Source organism: Schistocerca piceifrons, chromosome 1, assembly GCF_021461385.2.
Source record: "Schistocerca piceifrons isolate TAMUIC-IGC-003096 chromosome 1, iqSchPice1.1, whole genome shotgun sequence".
In the NCBI taxonomy this organism is placed as follows: domain Eukaryota; kingdom Metazoa; phylum Arthropoda; class Insecta; order Orthoptera; family Acrididae; genus Schistocerca; species Schistocerca piceifrons.
The window spans coordinates 282,607,801-282,624,942 of NC_060138.1; the positions used below are offsets into that span (position 1 = coordinate 282,607,801).

General features: G+C 44.2%; 1 protein-coding gene across 1 annotated transcript in view; it reads right to left on the reverse strand.

The window, feature by feature from the left end:
- The window catches only part of LOC124711996 (lysosomal acid glucosylceramidase-like), a 173,357-nt gene that overhangs the window by 50,090 nt on the left and 106,125 nt on the right, over positions 1-17,142 (reverse strand). The window contains exon 7 of the mRNA XM_047242316.1: positions 7,014-7,158. Coding sequence (XP_047098272.1) covers positions 7,014-7,158 — 145 coding nt within the window. The remainder of the gene's footprint in view (positions 1-7,013; positions 7,159-17,142) is intronic.

Consider the following 17,142-nt stretch of genomic DNA (forward strand, 5'->3'; position numbering starts at 1 on the left):
ATTACTAAAAATGGTGATCGAAAGGAACAGTTTTGGGTTTAAAAGAAGTCGGAATGAATTGCTGTATTTAATTTCATCAGATTACATCGAACACTTAAAAGATTTGTTCCAACAGAGGGCTCGCCATCGATGTGTTTCTGGGGATGAACTATTTCACTACCAGAAACGTTTAGACATTCCAGGAATTTCAGTATGCAGTTAGGGGCTATATTTACATCTGAATCTGCTTACAAAAGCTGGCCAAATACGCGTATAATCCAAATAAAACAAACAATAAAGTTTCAAACACATTAAATAAGGGAAGAGTCACAATAACAGCAACACATAGAGGGTGAATGAGGTGGAATGTCACCTAATGTGTGAGGCGGTTCTACATGTGAAAATAAACCGAAAACGTCCTATAAACATAGGTTCGATTTTCGATCGTTAGAGAAATGGAGCGAGTTAAAGACTACACACATCGAAGAATGGATACGAAGAAAAGTGTGAATATTACTTACTGAAATGCTGTGTAGGCGCTGTAGTGGACAGAATAATGGTACGACAACGACTGATCCATCCTACAAGAGGTTTGGCGGTTCTCCAGCAGATGGCATCACTATGACATCGAACCGAGTCAACAGCTGTAAGCGTACCCAGCATGCAATCGTGAGGCCGTGTGCTTGTCAAGCTTGAGCGTTGTTTAATTGAGCAAGACCATTGTGTCCACGAATACTAACATGCCGCATACATTTGCTTAGGCAGAATATGCAGATATGTTGTTTGTGTGTAGGTACTGTAATGACAGTGCCTATGCTGCTGTGACAAAATATCGGAGACGTTTCTCTGACCGATGAACCCGCTGTGCCAGCGTATTTCCGAGGTTTTTTCAAATATCAGCAGCGCGGGGTAGCCGTGCGGTCTTGGGCGCCTTGCCACGGTTCGCGCGGCTCCCCAGTCGGAGGTTCGATTCCTCCCTCGGGCATGGGTGTGTGTGTTGTCCTTAGCGTAAGTTAATGTAGGTAATGTGTAAGCCTAGGGACGGATGACCTCAGCAGTTTGGTCCCATAGCAGCTTACCACAAACTTTACTCAAACATTAAATGAATATAGAACACTACCACATGTACACTTAACAAGAGAACGTGAGGCTATCATGTCAGTTGCGGAAAGGAAAGTCATTACTGTTATGGTACAACGGAGTCACACAACCGGTATACGATGCATTAGCCATCAGCTCGATATTCCAAAAACGCGAGTGTAGCGTGCGTTACATTCCTAGGGCTTCTACCCATTCCATGTGCAGCCTGTGCAACACCTGCAGCCAAGTGATTCAGTAAGCAGACAGCAATTCATTCAATGGTTGGCTGTACACAGAGACGTCATGCAATATACTTTATTTATAGAGACTACATTTACACGAAATGAACACCCGCAGTTCTTATAAATGGGCGATGTAGAACCCATACGACACGAGGGAAACAAGATTGCTAGTTATGTTCTCAGTGGACGTCTGGTGTCGTATGATTGATAACCTGGTGATTGGGACTGTGTTCCTGCCAAATTACATGACAGGCGCAGCATAAGCATATTTCCTGACAGAAGACCTACATGCACTTTTGAAAGATGTGACATTAGACCAATGACAGAAAATGTACCTACAACATAATGGATCACCAATTCACTGTACCTGAATAACACATTTCCCCAACAGTGGATTGGTTGCGCCAGACCCATTAAATGGCCTGCCAGATCACCCGACCTAATCGAAATGGGGTTGGTTAAAGAGAGATGTGTACACTACGAAGGTGGATACACCTGAAGAACGCGTCACTCGCATCAACGATGCTGCTGCCCGCATTAAAACTTGCCAAGACAATGTTCGATGTGCAACACAGCACATCCTCCAATGCACTGACAAGTGCATTGAGATGGGCGGAGGATGTTTTGAACACCTCTTGTAGGATGGATCAGACATCTGTCCCACCACTACTTTGTCCAATACACCGCCTATGCAGAATTTCGAAAATTGGACACAGGTTCATAGGACTTTTTCGGTTTATTTTCACATTTAGAATTACCTCACAAATTATGTGACATTCCTCCTGAATCACCCTGTATAAGAAGAATGTAAGAAACAATTGATAATGAATACGAGGGTGTTGTTACTTCAGTACAACAACGCTCGACTACGGCACCCAAACCAGCGGCGCTACAGTCTGCTTGCGTCACCTATACGTGGCTGGCAACGAGAGCACATCTGGGAACGGGAGTCCGCTGGTGCTGTGCGAGTGAAAGAAGCCAGCCTAGAGGATCGGCGTCGAGGTATCATTTACTGGAACACATGCGATGGTTTCACCCTTCTCGCCTCGAATGGAGCCTGGCCGCCGTCCATACAGAGGTTGCTTTACTTCAATTTAGTTCGTGAAATCTTTTCGGGTGATCAGCCGAGTAAAGGCGTCGTCTTCTCGAGAAGACGACGCCTTTACTCGGCTGATCACCCGAGAAGATTTCACGAATGGAATACGCCGAGAAAGTCTCAAATCACATTCAATTTAGTTGTTACATAATTCATTCGCTGCTTATGAGAACAGGAATGGCAGTTGTAGACTACTGCTTTTTCCAGGTAAATACAGCTGCAGGCTAGCCATGGGGCAGAGGGAATCACGGATGCTTCAGTTGCGATGACTGGGCGGTCACTGTGGCCAAGCGGTTCTAGGCGCTTCAGTCCGGAACCGCGCTGCTGCTACGGTCGCAGGTTCGAATCCTGCCTCGGGCATGGATGTTTATAATGTCCTTAGGTTAATTAGGTCTAAGTAGTTATAAGTATAGGGGACTGATGACCTCAGATGTTAAGTCACATAGTGCTTAGAGCCATTTGAACCATTTTTGCAATGACTGACTTGTTCTTGAAACGGTTCCTGTTGTACTGGTAGCAGGCATAATCCGTTGTTCAGTCATAATAGCTGCTTGACATTCAAATTTAGCTGTACATCTCGAACATTGGTAGAATTGCTGGATGACGTGCCATTTCTAGCACGACGGGAAGGTTTCAGTCGTCCTGTGCGTCAATTCTTGAATCAACAGTTTCCATAAAAGTGTACCAGCAGAGATGGTTCTGCACCACGGCCTACTCGACCCCCTGATTTAGACCCTCTGGAGTTTTTGTGTCGTGAGAGATGCGCAAATTTGTTTACAAAACCCCTGTCGAATCAAAAGGGGATCTGGTTGCCAGAATAGTAGCAGAATTAAGGACACTACAGCAATTTTGGTCTTGTTAGACAGAACTTGACTCCTTCGGTGTAACCTTTGTTTACAAGTCAGTGGAGGCATTTTTGAACCTCTACTGTAATTGAAGTAATTATGTTGTGTCCATGTTGTTGTCTCTTGTCAATAAAGAAATTTTTGTCTACATTTAGTAAGATATGATGTACTTGTAAAATGGTGCCCCACAGGAAAACAGATTAGAGACAAGTTCTTTCAGTGTCCCATGGAACCTCAAAGAGTTTGTTGATTCGATTAATTTTCATCCAGAAAAAGTCAGTCTCGAAGTTTAAAAAATCCTCACACGAAAATATGACATTAGAGAAAGACATTTGTTTCAGTGTCTCGAGCAACCCACGAGAGTTTGTGTATTTAAATAATTTTCACCCTGTACCTGCGCATCTTCTTATGTCAGGACAGAACATTGAAAAATTTAAAAAGTGAAAAACATTTATAGGTACATAAAATTCTACTATAACATTAATCAGATGACCAATTTTTCTATGTTTTTAGGTGATAAAGTATATTTATTTTGTATTTTTCTATTGTTGTTTTTGAAGATGGCCAATATATGTCACGAGTAAGAGCGTATTATGTAAATATTTGTAAAAGGGTTAATACGAAACTTCTACTGAAAGTCAGTGACACTTCTCTGTGGGCTTTGCCGTTTTTTCCAAAAACTGTGCAAATATTTTTAAAAAAATTACGCTATTATTCGTGGAGATTAAAGTGAAGAAAGTGTTTTTTTAAAGGCATTCAGCACATTTCCTCTATGGAAATACACTCATGCTCTTAAATTGAAGATAATGCTGATACATGGTGAAACAACGGTTTGCGGGTTTAAATCACCTCGGGGTATGACCATGCGGTGCATCTGACCTGCGGACGTCGCACGATGGCGCTGGCAGCAGTTCACATACGCAGAGGTGCGTTGGTGCTCATCAGAATACGGCGCAGCGAGTAACTGTACAGACGTTTTCAGACGTGCTAATGGTGTCTGTGTGTTGAAAATGGCTCAAAGAACACGTATTGATGACGTGATGAGGGGTAGAATACTAGGGCGACTGGAGGCTGGTCAAACACAGCAGGTCATAGCAGGGGCCCTCCGTGTGCCACAAAGTGTGATCTCAAGATTATGGCAACGATTCCATCAGACAGGAAACGTGTCCAGGTGCTACCGTACGAGACGTCCACAGTGTACAACACCACAAGAAGACCGGTATCTCACCATCAGTGCCCACAGACAGCCACGGAGTACTGCAGGTAGCCTTGCTCGGGACCTTACCGCAGCCACTGGAACAGTTGTCTCCAGACACACAGTCTACATACGACTGAACAGACATGATTTATACGCCCGGAGACCTGCTAGGTGCATTCCACTGACCCCTGGTCACAGGAGAGCCCGTAAAGCCTGGTGTCAAGAACACAGTACATGGTCACTGGAACAGTGGTCCCAGCTTATGTTCACGGACGAGTCCAGGTATAGTCTGAACAGTGATTTTCGCCGGGTTTTCATCTGGCGTGAACCAGGAACCAGATACCAACCCCTTAATGTCCTTGAAAGGGACCTGTATGGAGGTCGTGGTTTGATGGTGTGGGGTGGGCTTATGATTGGTGCACGTACACCCCTGCATGTCTTTGACAGACGAATTGTGCCAACCCGTTGTGCGGCCTGTGTACGTGTGCATGGTGATTATATCCCATATTTATGTCGTAGTACATGCGCAGGAAACAGTGGCGTTTTGTAGCACATGTGTTTCGGGACGGTTTTCTCAACTTATCACCTGTACCGTGGACTTACAGAGCTGTGTCGTGTGTGTTCCCTATGTGCTTATGCTATTAGCGCCAGTTTTGTGTAGTGCGACGTTGTGTGGCGCAACATTCTGCAGTTATCCTTAATTTATGAGCATGAGTGTAGTTCCGTGCCGGCCGGAGTGGTCAAGCGGTTCTAGGCGCTTCAGTCTGGAACCGCGCGACCGTTACGGTCGCAGGTTCGAATAGTGCCTCGGGCATGTATGTGTGTGATGTCCTTAGGTTAGTTAGATTTAAGTAGTTCTAAGTTCTAGGGGACTGATGACCTCAGAAGTTGTCCCATAGTGCTCAGAGCCATTTTTGTAGTTCCGTGCAGAAATCATGGTAATATTTTTTCGAAAGCGGTAGTCGATGAATAAAACTGTGCAATCAAGACATATAGTGAAATCGCATCGGAATACGAGTAGCAGTGTTTTTACAGCGTAAACTTCATGATGCCCAAGTTCCAATTCTCAACCACCTATACTTAATCATCTCACACTAATCGTGAGCTCCTAGATGCTTCCTTCGTCTGTGCGTGTGGGTAATTACACTACTGGCCATTAAAGTTGCTACACCACGTAGATGACGTGCTACAGACGCGAAATTTAACCGACAGGAAGAAGATGCTGAGATATGGAAATGCTTAGCTTTTCAGAGCATTCACACAAGATTAGCGCCGGTGGCGACACCTACAACGTGCTGACATGAGGAAAGTTTCCAAGCGATTTCTCATACACAAACAGCAATTGACCGGCGTTGCCTGGTGAAACGTTGTTGTGATGCCTCGTGTAAGGAGGAGAAATGCGTACCATCACGTTTCCGACTTTGATAAAGGTCGGATTGTAGCCTATCGCGATTGCGGTTTATCGTATGCCGACATTGCTGCTCGCGTTGGCCGAGATCCAATGACTGTTAGCAGAATATGGAATCGGTGGGTTCAGGAGGGTAATACGGAACGTCGTGCTGGATCCCAACGGCCTCGTATCACTAGCAGTCGAGATGACAGGCATCTTATCCGCATGGCAGTAACGGATCGTGCAGCCACGTCTCGATCCCTGAGTCAACAGATGGGGACGTTTGCAAGACAACAACAATCTGCACGAACAGTTGGACGACGTTTGCAGCAGCATGGACTATCAGCTCGGAGACCATGGCTGCGGTTACCCTTGACGCTGCATCACAGACAGGAGCGCCTGCGATGGTATACTCAACGACGAACCTGGGTGCAAGAGTGGCAAAAGTCATTTTTTCGGATGAATCCAGGTTTTGTTTACAGCATCATGATGGTCGCATCCGTGTCTGGCGACATCGCGGTGAACGCACGTTGGAAGCATTAATGGCACTTTGAACAGTGGCCGTTACATTTCAATGAGTTACGACCCGTGGCTCTACCGTTCATTCGATCCCCGCTAAACCCTACATTTGAGCAGGATAATGCACGACGGCATGTTGCAGGTCCTGTACGGGCCTTTCTGGATACAGAAAATGTTCGACTGCTGCCCTGGCCAGCACATTCTCCAGATCTCTCAGCAATTGAAAAGGTCTAGTCAATGGTGGCCGAGCAACTGGCTCGTCACAGTATGTCAGTCACTACTCTCGATGAACTGGGGTATCGTGTTGCAGCTGCATGGGCAGCTGTACCTGTAGACGCCATCCAAGCTCTGTTTGACTCAATGCCCAGGCGTATCAAGGCCCGTTATTACGGCCAGAGGTGGTTGTTCTGGGTACTGATTTCTTAGGATCTATGCACCCAAAAACCGTAAAAATATAATGCCATGTCAGTTCTAGCATGATATATTTGTCCAATGAATACCCATTTATCATCTGCATTTCTTCTGGGTGTAGCAATTTTAATGGCCAGTAGTGCACATATTACAACAATATAAAGTAAGGAAGATATAGTAATGGAGTTGTGCGGTATGGGCTTTCCCACTGGAGGGCGCTGGCTGAATGAAAAGCGACGAGTAGATGGCTCACCATTGCAGGCCTCGGTGTAGAGGATCTGGGTCCCGGGAGACAGCTGGTGCACATCGTCCAGCATGGAGGCCGGCGAGAACTGGTCGGTGTACCAGTGGACGCCCACGAACTTGGCGTACTGCGTCACCGTCTCGTTGGTGAGGATCTGGAACAAGAGGCGGCGGTGACTAAGCGGGGCCCGCGCGCTCTGCGGGAGCGCCAAGGCTGGGCTGCGTCGGGGCCGCGACCGCGGGTCAATCTGCAGCCCGCGGTTCCAAGCCGTATTGTATACTAATTTGCTTCCAGCAACTAACAGCCGAATCCAAAATGTTAACCAACGTCAAGAGCTGCTTAAGAGTGAAACTTTCCTGCTCATTAACAAGCAGAACGACAGGGCTGCTATAAATGATTCATTTGTTACCAGAGTTCTGTTTTCCCAAGGACGAGAGTGTGTCAAATGAAAACCTTAAATTTGTAATAACAAATCGAAATTTCGCGCCGTTATCCTGTAAGTTGGTAAGCGTGCTTCAAACAGCGTCCAGAATGGCCTGTAGGTGGCAGCATAGTGCAGATGCACACATACCGTCGCAGTATCAGTACAAAGACGGCCGCCTCACTTGCGACTTGCAACAGGGGAGAACGGCCTTCTGTTATTCGGTTTTTGCGTAGTGAAGGTGTGAAACCTATTGAAATTCATCGACGAATGAAGGTTCAGTACAGTGATGCATGTTTGTCACGGCAGCAAGTCTACGAATGGAGTAGGAAGTTCGCAAATGGTATGACTTCAGTGGAAGATGCTCCTCTTCCATTTTGTATCCCGCCTAGAAGGCAGCGCGTGGGTCTGCTCCTGTAAACTGAAGCGTAGGCCGAATGTAGGAAGTGAGCAGGAACAGGTGAGGTAAGACTCTCTGTACAGCTTTTTACGTGAAAGTACATTTAATTATTAGTCTATGACATACGTAACTATACAACTGAAAAGCCCGTAGATCCAAAACCGTATTCCGTCGTAACTCGTACACAGCCTCAATAGCAAACTAAGCTGAAGCGGTGTTTCCTGGCTGTCTGCACTTGATGAAATGGGCCGAATCTTCAGGGGCGCTCGTAGACCTCAACAGCGCCTGCTAGAGGGCGCTGTCATCGGTGTCTGTCGTAGTGCCAACTTAACTTGCATCTAAGCCGTGGCATCGTTGCTATCGATACCACAGTCCAGGTCAGGCACAACGAGTTGTGATTCCACAGAACATTGTAGCAGTTGAAGTCATAGTGAAGGAAAACCGCCGAGTGACACTGAATGACACTGCAGCATGTTTACAGATTAGCCATGGGTCAGCACACCACATCGTGCATGATGTGCTCCTGTTTCACAAAGTGTTTGCAAGATGGGAGCCACGGCAGATGACTCTTGATATGAGAGAACGACGTGTTGATGCTTGTGAAGAACTTCTTCGGCGCTTTGAACGAGAAGGTGATGGCTTCCTTGCAAGAATCGTTCATGGGACGAAACCTGGGTTCACTTCCACCAACCGGAAACGAAGAGAGCGAGCAAGGAATGGCGCCATTCCTCATCACAAAAACCAAAGAAGTTTCGAACCGAACCATCAGCAGGGAAGGTTATGCTGACTCTCTTTTGGGACGAAGAAGGCGTCATTTTGGCGCATTACATGCCTAGAGGGACCATTGTCACAAGTGCATCATACACAGATCTCCTAAGAAATCAACTGCGGCCTGCAATCAAATCAAAGCGACGTGGATTGCTGTCAGCAGGTGTCCTTTTGCAACATGACTATTCAAGGCCCCACACTGCCCGTACAACAGTTGCAACAATCACAGACCTGCATTTTGAGTGTCTTCCTCATCCACCATACTCAACAGACCTTGCCTCAAGTGATTTCGATATGTTTGGACCACTCAAAGACGCAATGGGAGGAAAGAAGTTCCGTTCTGATGAAGAGGTACGCCAAGCGGTGTATGAGTGGTTTCGCGGACTACCAAAACAATTTTTTTCTAAAGGAATTTATGCACTTTGTAAGCGAAAATATTTAAGGTTTTCATTTGACTTACCCTCGTATTACATATATTAATACGATTGATGCATGAGCTTCACACATCGAGCGTGCATTGTGCTCGGCATTTGGCTTTAAGAGTCAGAGCTCTGAGAAAATAGTGACAAAGCAAGAAAAGAGTGCTTTTGTGTGTTGGAATTTGCGAGACATTTATCTGTTACAATAGACTAGTGCTCATTCAGAAGAAATTATGGAAAGCAATCGCCATGTAAACAGAGTGCTGTGCGGTGGTATCGACAATTCAGGGACACTGGTTACCTCTGTAAGCAGAACGGTATCGGTTGACCAAGTGTGCCAAATGCAACTATGGAGAGGACGGAGTAAAGTTTCGTATGAAGTCCAAAAATAATAACGGTCCGCGTCAGCCACGAACTTGATTTTGCGATGGTTGCTACATTCCAAAGCGTACGACCTGCTGCTCGCGCAACAGTTACAACCGAAGTATTATAGAGGTAGTCTTTAAAAGTGGTGTATATTTTTAGCAAGGAATATGATTTATATTAGGGCTGTTCGTCGTTTTGTGGTATATTCGTATTTATAAAACCAAGTTTGCGTATATCTGTTATATCAAATCGCGACAGGCGGTCATGTGTCGTTGACTTCGTTCCGGAGTCAAAGTGTGCGGGACGAACTTCGCACACACTTTCCTCTTCTTCATGACATTCTTGATTTGGAATTGTTCAGTTCGTTGCCCGACTGCGTTCTGTGACACAATAACGATAACACACTGCGGCAGCACATCCACTGCGTAGCACAGCTTGCTCAGGACTGACTGGTCGAATCCACGTATGTTTTTTATTATTGTTAGTTGAAGCTGCCATGGTAGCTGTTGCTCTGATGTCGCTTGTACACCAGAAATAAAATCAATCTTGGAACTTTCTGGACTGACGGTGTGTAAGAGGATTAATCACCTAAAAGTTGCACCGCAAATATTGGAGAAATGGAATGTGCCACTGATGAGCGGTTTTCTCAGAATGGATTCATACTCAGGGGGGCTCGTATTATTAGCTAATAAACAGATAGTAATAATACTTCAAAAGTGCATTTTTGTGTAAATATACACTGTTTTAAATGCAGCAAAGCCTATTGATATTTACAGACAAAAAGTAGGTTAAATTAGAATGTCATTGGCGTTTGTTGTAGGATTCCAGTGCGAGTCGCTTATGAGATATCACATTTTGAAAAGTTTCTACAGTGACATTTGTTTGTGCCATTCAACCTGCGTAGTTGCTAGGTATCGTGCTATGTTTGCTTATAGTGTGCTTCTGTGTTCCTTGACTGCATTGCGACGTGCTGCTAGTTAGTTGGTGTGTGATGGTCCAAGCAGTAGATCGTGAGTGGATGATGGGATTTACCAATACAGAAAAATCCGATACACTCGTGGTGCATAGAGAGTGTAGGAAGACTGCAGTCAGCTCTTTTATGGTGTATGCAGCAAGACATCACATTAGAATCAACCACCTCCGCTGTTATTTATCAACCTCTTCATTCAGTTGCGTGAAAATGGCAGTGTAAATCTACATAACGTAACAGAAGGGAACAACTGACGACAGAAGACGAGGAAATTAATGTTCTTGCTGCTGTTGCAATTGATCCGCACGATGGCGCCCGCGCAATCGCACGAGAAAGTGGCATAAGTCAGAATACTCCATCGGCATAGGTTCCATACCTATCATATCTACCTCCACCAAGAGCTACATGGAAACGATTGTGAGAATGGTGTTAACTTTTGTACTTGCCATTAAGAAAGGATACTCCACATGTATCGTTTATCGTGTTTATTGATGAAGCCACATTTACAAATTAAGGCGAGGTAAACTGCCGAAACATGCAGTGTTGGTCTGAAATTTCCTGGCAGATTAAAACTGTGTAACGGACCGAGACTCGAACTCGGGATCTTTGCCTTTTGCAGGCAAGTGCTCTACCAACTAGCTTCCCAAGCATGACTCACGCCCCGTCCTCAAAGATTTACTTCTGCCAGCTGGTAGAGCACTTTCCCGTGAAAGGCAAAGGCCCCGAGTTCGAGTCTCGGTCCGGCACACAGTTTTAATCTGCCAGGAAGTTTCATATCAGCGCACACTCCGCTGCAGAGTGAAAATCTCATTCTGGCACTCTTGGTCTGTTGACAATATCCGTTGGCTTCGTAAGATGGAACATCAGCGTCCATGGATTGTAAACGTGTGGTGTGGGATAGAGAATCATCAGCTCATAGGCCCGTGTTTCATAGACGGACCACTAAACCCGCACAAGAATCGCAGCCTCTTAACAGACCATCTTCCACAAACGCTAGATGACGTTTCTCTGCAGACTAGGAGGAATCTGTGGTACCAACATGATCGTTTTCCAGCCGATAGTGCAAGAAGTACTACAGATTTTCTTAAAAAAATGTTTTCAAATCGTGGGCCTGGACGCCGAAGACGTGTACCTTGCCCAGCTGTTCCCCGGATTTGATACCTGTAGACGTTTTTTGCCTGTGAAATGCTGAGAGACACTGTCTACAAAGACATACCAACTTCATCCGATGATATGAAGCAACGTATTACGGCAGCCTGCACGTAAATCTCCTCTGAAATGCTAGCACGTGTGCACCAGTATGTATGTGTGTTGTATGTCAACCGGGGACCTAGAAACGACAGAGAGGCTCCCCCCCCCCCTCCTCCCCCGAAGCCACAGTATTCCACAACCCCACGACGACTACCACAGTCTACTTCACTCCTCCGCCGCCCCACAGCGAACCCAGGATTATTGTGCGGTTCAGCCCCCGGTGGACTTACCCCCCAGGGAACGTCTCACACCAGACGAGTGTAACCCCTATGTTTGCGTGGTAGAGTAATGGTGGTGTACGCGTACGTGGAGAGCTTGTTTGCGCAGCAGTCGCCGACATAGTGTAGCTGGGGCGGAATAAGAGGAACCAGCCCGCATTCGCCGATGCAGATGAAAAACCGCCTAAGAACCATCCACAGACTGGCCGGCTCACCAGACCTCGACCCAAGTCCACCGGGCGGATTCGTGCCGGAGACCAGGCGCTCCGGAAAGCAGTGCGTTAGACCGCTCGGCTAACTGTGCAGCAGTAGTTCCTACCAAACAAGAAGCGTGTACTGCCGCTGCCGGTGGTCATTTTGAACACAACCTGTGATGGTCAGGTGACTTGTTACTGGCCAGAATCCACATATATAGTGTTTGCACCTCTGTTGCTCTTTAGTGTGTCCTACCAGAGGTATTGTACCCGTGTCGGTGTGGGAACTTTTCGAAATTCGATATCTCATAAACGACTCGCACTATAATCCTACAACTAACACCACTGATATTCTGACTTACCCTAATTTTAGTCTGTTTACGTCAATCGGCAATGTTCCATTTCAAAAAATCTATGTTTGCACAAAAATACGCTAAGTAATATTACAATGCGAGCCTCTGACTACCAATCCATTCTTTGAAAACCACGCATTAATAAAACTTTCCATTTCCGCAATATTTGCAGTGTAAGTTTTAGGTGAATCACCCTGTATATTGTGAAAAGAAACGGGCCTGTAACGCCCGAAGCTATATTTACTTTTCTCCATTAAGAATGTCTCTTAGGAAATCGTTAGAGCAAATGTCACCGAGAAGATAAGCTATCTTATCAATACCGTTTTCTCAGACACTGCGTTTATGACAAGCGGCTACACTAATGGATGGTGGACGAACAGCACATTCTGCGTTAAAATTATCTTTGACTGTAGCTGAACATGACATTCCGGTACCGGTACGTGACATAACAAAACCATCAGGTCGTGGACATACGGTATATTGAAACAGTGCAACGACATCGTATGAGACAAAAGCACAACAATGTCGCACAGAATGTCTTTGGAAGCAACAAATGATACTTCAGGAGTTAAGAGATAACGTGAATTTAATGGGAAGTGTGTTACTAATATTGTAAGGCGATTTTCGTCAAACGCTGTCTGTCATTTCAAAATCGACGCCAGGGGATGAAGCAAACGCCATCTTAAAAAAAAGTTCATATGGCAGTATGTAAAAATAATCAAGTTAACGAGAAATATGAGAAGGCAAATCTCGGGAGACGAAAGTTCCCGCCAGATCATACTGAAAAATGAATTGTGTAACATCGTTGTAACATCTGATTAACTCATAATCGAAATATACTCGGATAGAGTCGAAATTATACCAATTCAGAATGGCTAAGCGAGCGAGTTATTCTAGCGAAGAAAAACGAAATTGTCAACGACAACAACACAACGGTTCAAGAGATGATTCCTAAAAAAAAAAAAAAACATGTCGATCGATACTATGACAAATGAGAATCAAACTGTAAATTTTCCTATTGAATTTTTAAGTTCGGCGAATGTTCCAGTAATGCTGTTACACTAGCCGGCCATTGTGGCCGAGCGGTTCTAGGCGCTTCAGTCCGGAAATGCGCTGCTGCCACCGTCGCAGGTTCGAATTCTGCCTCGGGCATGGATGGGTCTGATGTCCTTAGGTTAGTTACGTTTAAGAAGTTCTAAGTTTAGGGGACTGATGACCTCATATGTTAAGTCCCATAGTGCTCAGAGCCATTTGCATTTTGCCAATGCTGTTACACTTCCTCAAATTTAAGGTTGCTTCGCTAGTCATAACTGTGGTATCTGAATTCGCCGAAACTGAGGAAATTACAAGACTCTGCATCAGAAAACTGCAGGATAACGTCATCTAAGCGAGTATAATGATTGACAAAGGAAAAGGGCAGACGGTACTTATATCATGATTACCTTTAATACCATCTGGATTGTTCTTCAGTTTAAGGCGATTGAAATTACAATAAAGTTGGCTTACAGCATGGTCAACAAAGCACATGGCCAATCGTTCCGACATTGTGGTGTTAAGGGAATCAAGCTTTTCGCACGGTCAATTGTACGTCGCGTGCTCATGATTCAGGTCACCTCACAATTAGTTTATTTATAATCCGAACAACAGTATTGTGAAAACATGAAAAATATACATTTTCTATATTTATACACAATAAAAATTAAATTTCTTTTTAGGGTAAGTAACTTTTGACTCTAACCTGTTTCATTCAAATAATAATATTTTTTCGCGTTGTTGATGAATTAACTTAATATACATTATATATATCTATAGTATATATCTGAAAGGGGTAATGGACCGCATGCTATCAACCGTGTAATGTACTCTGACCTGTTGTGTATTGCAGCCAGTTGGTACTAAATGCTAAAAGACTTTTTTAACCGCCAAAATAATTTTATTTATTGTCACATGACGCGTATCGGGAGAACTCCATCATCAGAGTTATAGCAAAAAATGTGAAATGTGAGACTAAATAATGTTAAATGAAGTACTTTGCAATAACGTAACAACAGCGAAAAAAACCAACCCACTGAAATCAATACAAGATAGCTTACTACTACATAACCACAACAACGCCCAACTGACATTTGCAGTTCAGCACTGAACAAAGAAAAAAATTTAACCATTGACACCGATGACACATTTTACTACACATTTTGTTACTATGTTACTCTCTAACTATTTTTGATGGCATGAACAATACCCGTTTTTTTGAACAATTTTAGTTTCCTTTATAGATACGGATCGTACGTTCTATATTAATTGTGTCATTTCAAATATTTGTAATTTCATTTCGTTTTTTTTAAATTTTTAGTATATTTCACCTTATATTTGGCGTTTTGCGCAATAATTTGTAATTTTTGTAACGTCACAGATACGGCTTTCTTTGATTTTCGTTTAAAAATGAGTTGCGGCATTACATTGGTGCTTCATAGTGAAGCTGCAATGACTGGTAACCTTGATGTTTAGTATCGGTTGCTATTTTACCGATCAACACAAGCCTTTTGTCATTTATCTGACCATCGTCAGACACAGCATAAGAGTTGTTGTGCGTCATTACTTTTCTGTGGTAAATAATACAATGAAATTATGAGAAGCCTAGAAGTCACTGTTTTCAAACGCGTAAAATAATTTTATGCGCTAGCCCAACTGTATTTCAAAAAATCACAGCCATTCTGTAGAGTCATGATGCATCCCAGGACAACTACTAACGCAAGACGCTAAATATAGCAAAAGTATGCACTCTAAATCAGCATTGGAACTACTGTAAATGGTGGGAAAATAGTGGGGAAAAAGCATAAAAAAGAGAAAAAAAAGAAGAGATGGTAACGAGAATACTGCTGTTTTAATTTACGTCTGGTTTGCTGCTGCTGGTAGCTTTCTCCAATGAATTTGATGTTATTTCTCTTGCTAATCTAAATCTACATCTAAATCTACATCACATCCATACTCCGCAAACCACCCACTGTGCGATGCATGGCGGAAGGTATCCTGGACCGCTATTAGTCACTTCCTTTCCTGTTCCGCTCGCAAAATAGATCGAAGGAAAAACGACTGTTTATACGCCTCCGTAAGAGCCTTAATTTCTCTATCTTATCTTCGTGGTCTTTACGCGAGAAGTATGTTGGCGCAAATAGAATTGTTCTGCAGTCAGTTGCAATGCTGGTCTTCTAAATTTTCTCAATAGTGTTCCTCGAAAAGGACGTCGCCTTCCCTTCAGGGATTCCCATTTGAGTTCCCGAAGCATCTCCGAACAATTGTATATTGTTCGAACTTACCGGTAACAGATGTAGCAGTCCGCCTCTGGATTGATTCGATGTCTTCATTTAATCCGACCTAGTGCAGACTGCAAACACTCGAGCAGCACTTTCCATTATTTATCCAGTGATCAGGAAGAGCGATAAAATCCGGGCTATAGAGTATACATTGCATCCCAGGCACAGCTACTAACAAAAAACACTAAATACAGTAAAAATACACAAACTCTAAGTCAACACGGGGACTAATGAAAATATGAGGCTGATCGATGCTTTCTAAAACCGTGCTGTTTCGTGGACATAAGCTTTCCCGTCTCAAGGAAATTTATTGTATTCGAACTGAGAATATGTTCAAGAATTCTACAGTGAACTGATGTTAAGGATATTGGTCTGTAATTTTGGGGTAAATTAGTTTAGCCTTCTCATATACAGGGCCGGGAACAAGAATCACCTGCTCTTCTTTCCAGTCACTTGGTATTTTACGCTGGGCGAGAGACTGACGATAAACCCAAGCTAAGTAAAGGGTCAATGCAGTAGAGTACTCTTTGTAAAACCGAATTGGGTTTTCTTCCGTACCTGTCGACTTATTTGTTTTAAATTTCTTACGCCAGGGATTCTTATTAGTATGTCGTCCATAAGGACCTGTGTGTGATGGTCAAACGACAGTGTCTTTTATAATTGCGTAGGCTTCCGCGGCCAGAGTCAGTCGACATAATAGCCCAGTAGACTCAGAAGAAGGCCGCTGCAACCGTGGCCGAAACGTTATTGTTTCTCCAGCAGCAGTTGTTTTATACATTATGACGCGGTACCATACCCAGAAATCTTTTATGTCGACAGTGTCTTTGTACGATAGTCGTGCATGAACGATTTATTGAAACCGAAATTTAAAACTTCATCCTCCGTTTTTCTGCCTTCTACTGCCGTGCCAGACTGGTCAACGAATGACTGGATGGAAGCCTTATAGGTTTTACATAGGACCAGAATTTTCTCGCTATCTTTTGCTAAGGTATGAAATTTGTGGTAAGTTCTATGGGACCAAACTGCTGAGATCATCGGTTCATCGGTCCTTAGGCTTACACACCACTTACTCTAAAACTAACTTAACTAACTAACGGTAAGGACAACACATACACTCCTGGAAATTGAAATAAGAACACCGTGAATTCATTGTCCCAGGAAGGGGAAACTTTATTGACACATTCCTGGGGTCAGATACATCACATGATCACACTGACAGAACCACAGGCACATAGACACAGGCAACAGAGCATGCACAGTGTCGGCACTAGTACAGTGTATATCCACCTTTCGCAGCAATGCAGGCTGCCATTCTCCCATGGAGACGATGGTAGAGATGCTGGATGTAGTCCTGTGGAACGGCTTGCCATGCCATTTCCACCTGGCGCCTCAGTTGGACCAGCGTTCGTGCTGGACGTGCAGACCGCGTGAGACGACGCTTCATCCAGTCCCAAAGATGCTCAA